Source organism: Raphanus sativus, unplaced genomic scaffold, assembly GCF_000801105.2.
Source record: "Raphanus sativus cultivar WK10039 unplaced genomic scaffold, ASM80110v3 Scaffold3169, whole genome shotgun sequence".
In the NCBI taxonomy this organism is placed as follows: Eukaryota; Viridiplantae; Streptophyta; class Magnoliopsida; order Brassicales; family Brassicaceae; genus Raphanus; species Raphanus sativus.
Window position 1 is genome coordinate 4,036 of NW_026618476.1, and position 4,725 is coordinate 8,760.

The following is a 4,725-nucleotide window of genomic DNA, read 5'->3' on the forward strand; positions in this document are numbered from 1 at the left end:
AGTGGACATGCGTTTTTCTTTTATAAAAAGTTTCTTCATGATTTACCCAAATGATCAAAAAATCACATGGTTTTAAAGTCAAACTTTGTTGGAATTTCTCCTACTTTTCCAATTTAAATCTGTTATACGAACTAAGGAGTGGTGTGTTAATGTTATTGAGGTCTCTTAGTATAGATAATAAATTTAATATAAAACTCTAGCATTATAACATATACTGTGTACCTAAAAAATTCGAAGTTTTTTTTTTTTTCCCAAATTGAAATATTATAAAACCAGGCCAAAGCCCATAACCATACAAAAGCTGGAAGCCCATACAACCAGGCTCATAGACAAAACAAAAAAAAAAAATAAACAAAGGATGGGCCAAGACCCAATGGAAAAATCCACCGACACACGGGATCTGATCTCTCCACTAGCCTCGAAGCCGCCTTGACTCGCCACCGGCAAGGACACCACCGCCGGGAAGACTAACCGTTGCCAAGATAGCGTCTCACCGGATACATCACATGCCTGCACCTGCGTCTCCAACCACAACAACACTGAAGCTTCTTCTCTCATCAGGGGAAACCATCGAACGAAAGTGAATCGACATCTCCTCCCTCAACCTTGACGCCCCGAAGCTCTTCTCACTACCGCCGGCGAACGACCACACGATTCGCCCAGCCACACCGGAGTTCTCAACTCCGCTCAAACCACCGACAGAGAGCTTCCATCGTCCTCCGACGAGGGCTCCTCCATCATAAACCGATCTAACCCCTCACGGGCCAACCAAAGCTAATACGATAGAACCTAAAGCAAAATTAACAAACCAAAAATTCGAAGTTACAAAGTCCAAAAATGAGTAAAATTTGAGTTTGCAACTATGGTCTTAATAAATGCTCTATGAGTCTATGACCCAATCCAATAAATACTTGATAGCATTGACTTGACTATTATCACACGCTTCTATATAGTTTCATGAACTTGTTAAACCTATAATACCTTTCTAATTTTTTAATTGGGATATGATAATTAATATTTACATTCCCTAAACAACGTTTCATACAAAATAATAAAGGAAGCGAACTACATTTTAATGTATAAACGCAATAAGTATTTTTTTTAGTAAAACAATGAAGAAACATATGCAAAGAAAAGTATGAATTTGGTTTGGTCTCTGTCTAAGCGTCTAGAAATATAATTTGTTTTGGTCTCACCTTAAGTCAACTATGATATAACTCTGGTCCTCTCTGTTTGCTATTTATCTCTTTTACTTTTCTACGTAGCGGATTTATTGACTTATTTTTTTTCGCTCTTTCATTTTCTCGTAAATAAAAGAACTCTGTAATCTCAGAAGAAAGAAGAATACGATCGAGAGAGAAGAGAGAGTGAAGAGAGAGAAGAGAGAGAAATTCTAGATCTACTTTAGGACCGGCGGTTTGGCCGGCGCGTGTGCGTCCGTGCCACCGCCGGTTCTCTTTCTTTTCAGTTGTTAAGATCCGTATGTGCTCCTCCTTCGCCGTCCGGTCATCGTGCGCCTTGTCCGATCTCTGGCTCCGCTTCTACCCTTGTCGGTGGATCGGCTCTTGGAGTTACGACGCGCCAGGTTGAAGGGTCTCGGTGGAGAGGGAGCGTCTTTGCAAGCTCAGCGGTTGTGTCCCGGGGGACGGAGGCTTACCTAGATCCGTCGGCGTCGGGTTGTTGCGGGAGGTGGAGGCTTGCGCAGCTCCACCGTCGCCGTCTTCGGTTTCCGGGAAGGGGAGTCTCTATCGTCTCCGCCTTCGCCGGCTTTGTTCACGGAGGGTGGAAGCTCACAAAGTTCCGAACTGCCGTTTAAGAACCCGAGGTCTTTTGGGTTAAAGCTACCAGTTTTTTTGGTGTCTTGATCGGCGGTGTGCCGGGTAAGTTGGTGTTTAGGTCACGGCGGTTGGTTTCTCGGTTGACGATGAAGCTTTCCGGCATCGGTGACGAGGGTCAAAGGAAGAAAGTTTGTGGTTATCGTTTCGCATGTCCAGTGTTTGAGGTGGTTCAAAGTCGGAGGTAGCCTCGAGGTATCGATGGCAACCGCTGGCGTGAAGACATGGCGGAGAAGCTCAGTTTGGTGTACGGTTTTCTTAATCAGATGAGATCTCGATTAGATCGAGGAATCTCTCTGAAGCAGAAGCAAAGCGTAGTAGAGAAAGGATGGTTTAGTCGGAGGCTCTGCGGGATTCTGAGCTCCGACGTAACGAGAGGTGGTGTTTGTGGTGACGACGGCGTATCGCAGAAGAGATTGGTCTTCTCGAGGCGGACTGGAGCGTGGTTCTGCCTGAAGTCGTCGGTTTTTTTTGGGTTGGGGCGTAGGCCCATTTAGTTGGCTGGTTTGTGGCCTTTTTATGGGCATGTGCCCTTATAATAGGTGGGCTTAGGCTGTGTATTTTTGGGTTCGGCCCATTGCATTTCTAATATAAATTCTTGACGGAAAAAAAAAAAAAAGAACTCTGTAATCTTCATATAGCAGAAATTTGCATTTTCTGTCCATCTACTTGTGTTACCATAGATAGAAAAGTTTCAGTCTGTTACTTAACTCTTTTCTTCCCCTCGTTTTCACATTTCTTTCTCCTCTCTTGTGTTCATACACATCTACTCTTCCAAACCCCATTTTAGGGTTTCCTCATATAAGTAATCTCACTATTTCATTCATAGCATCTGACTTTTCTCGTCTCCCCCTTGAGTTTTCTTACAAGTTACAAAGTACCTTGCTTTGCTTTGTATTTGTATATAAGAGGTTTACTTAGGTTTACACAATAAATATACACCCAAATCCAGAATAAAAAGGAGAACATGAATTGTCTGTTCATGTTCAAGTCGAAGAAACCTAAATCAAGAAGACATCTCAAGAAAGAGAGCAAGGACATAAGAGGAAGACACTTATTACAAAAGTCAGCTCCAGAATTATCGACCACAGGAAAGAACCAGACGACGTCTACTTCGTTCAATCTCCCAACACCGAGATCTCTGCCGTCTCCAACAAGTGTAAGAGACTTGTACACAGAAAGAGAGCAAAATCAAAACCTGAGGGTTTTCTCTTACATGGAACTCAGTGAAGCCACGTGTGGGTTTGACAGAAAGCTTCAGATAGGGGAAGGTGGGTTTGGTAATGTTTATAAGGCTACCATTAACAACCTCGCTGGAGGAGATTCTGATTCTGTTCCACTTACCGTCGCCGTTAAGAGACTCAAAAAACAAAGTCAACAGGTAACAACTTCATTTATACAAAAAAAAAAAGATAAAAGAGTTCGATCTTTGATTAGTATTGATCCTCTGTTTGTAATGAAAGGGGCACAAGCAATGGCTTGCCGAGGTTCAGTTATTAGGCGTTGTTAATCACCCAAACGTAGTGAAGCTCTTAGGATATTGCTCAGAGGACACAGAGAGGCTTTTGGTTTATGAGTTGATGTCTAATCTAAGCTTAGAGGATCATCTCTTCACTCGAAGAACCCTAACTTTGCCTTGGAAACAAAGGCTTGAGATCATGCTCGGTGCAGCTCAAGGATTGGCTTATTTGCATGAAATCCAGGTGATTTTAAATTAACAAAAAAAAAGTGGTTTAAAACAGACCCTTTTGATTTTTTTATTTATATAAAATGTGAAATTAGGTATTTAATTAGATACATGTTTTTATGGCAGGTAATATACAGAGACTTCAAATCATCAAACGTGCTTTTGGATGATGATTTTAATCAAAAATTATCGGATTTTGGTCTGGCTAGAGAAGGTCCCGAAGGAGACAATACTCATGTTACAACCGCAGTAAGTAACATTTCTCATATCTAGCTTACAAATTCGATATATTATTAGTTTCTTCCTCAACAAGTAACAACTTCATCTTCTTCATTTTCTCATGATTCTTTCAAAAGAGAGTAGGAACCGAGGGCTATGCAGCTCCTGAGTACGTAGAAACCGGCCATCTCAGGAAACAAAGCGATATATATAGCTTTGGAGTTGTTCTGTACGAGATCATAACTGGTCGCCGCACAGTCGAGCGAATGAAACCTTCGGCAGAAAAAAAACTTCTAGAATGGGTCAAACTATATCCTGTTAATAGCAAAAGCTTTATGATGATCGTTGACTCGAAGCTACAAAGCAAGTATCCAGTTGCTATGGTCAGGAGAGTAGCTAAACTGGCTGATCATTGTCTGAAGAAGAACGATACAGAGAGGCCCACCATGGCCTTTGTCGTTGAAAGTCTCAGTAAGATCATTGAAGAATCAAATACCGGAGATATGATGAGTTCTGTTGGAGAATCTACCAGAGGGGTTACGAGAGCCTAGTGGATTGTCTTTCTTTAGAGTAGTGGAGAATAATTATGGTTTCTTTGCCTTATTTTCAAAACAAAATGATGTTTTTAATGTGCATAAATATGAAGTGTGAGAGTCAGAGAAGTCAAAGTAGTAATGCTAAGCCCACAAACAATAGAGTTCCATTAATTTTTACTCTTAAATTATTTTTCATTCTATACTAGAGTGAAAAATGAATTTAAAATATAGATTTTTTTTTCAAAATCTGCATGATATCATTTTTAAAAATATCTCAAAAACAATTGTATTGAAGTTGCTGCAATATGCAAGTTTTCTGGATTTTTGCATACTTTCAAATGATTTTGGAGCAACTTACAAAACATTTTATGGGTTGAGTTTAACTCAGATTAATGAGCTTTCACTTTCTGGGGCTTCCTTGCAGTAACACCATTCCATATACAACTTA

At 40.7% G+C, this 4,725-nt stretch overlaps 1 protein-coding gene across 1 annotated transcript; it reads left to right on the top strand.

Moving 5' to 3' along the window:
- Window positions 1-1,313: 1,313 nt before the first annotated feature.
- On the top strand, window positions 1,314-4,448 carry LOC130506382 (probable serine/threonine-protein kinase PBL20). Its single transcript, XM_057001021.1, has 4 exons — window positions 1,314-3,216; window positions 3,299-3,538; window positions 3,649-3,771; window positions 3,879-4,448. The coding sequence occupies exons 1-4, from the start codon at window positions 2,803-2,805 to the stop codon at window positions 4,290-4,292; spliced, it is 1,191 nt and encodes a 396-aa protein (XP_056857001.1). The 5' UTR covers window positions 1,314-2,802; the 3' UTR covers window positions 4,293-4,448.
- Window positions 4,449-4,725: the final 277 nt, after the last annotated feature.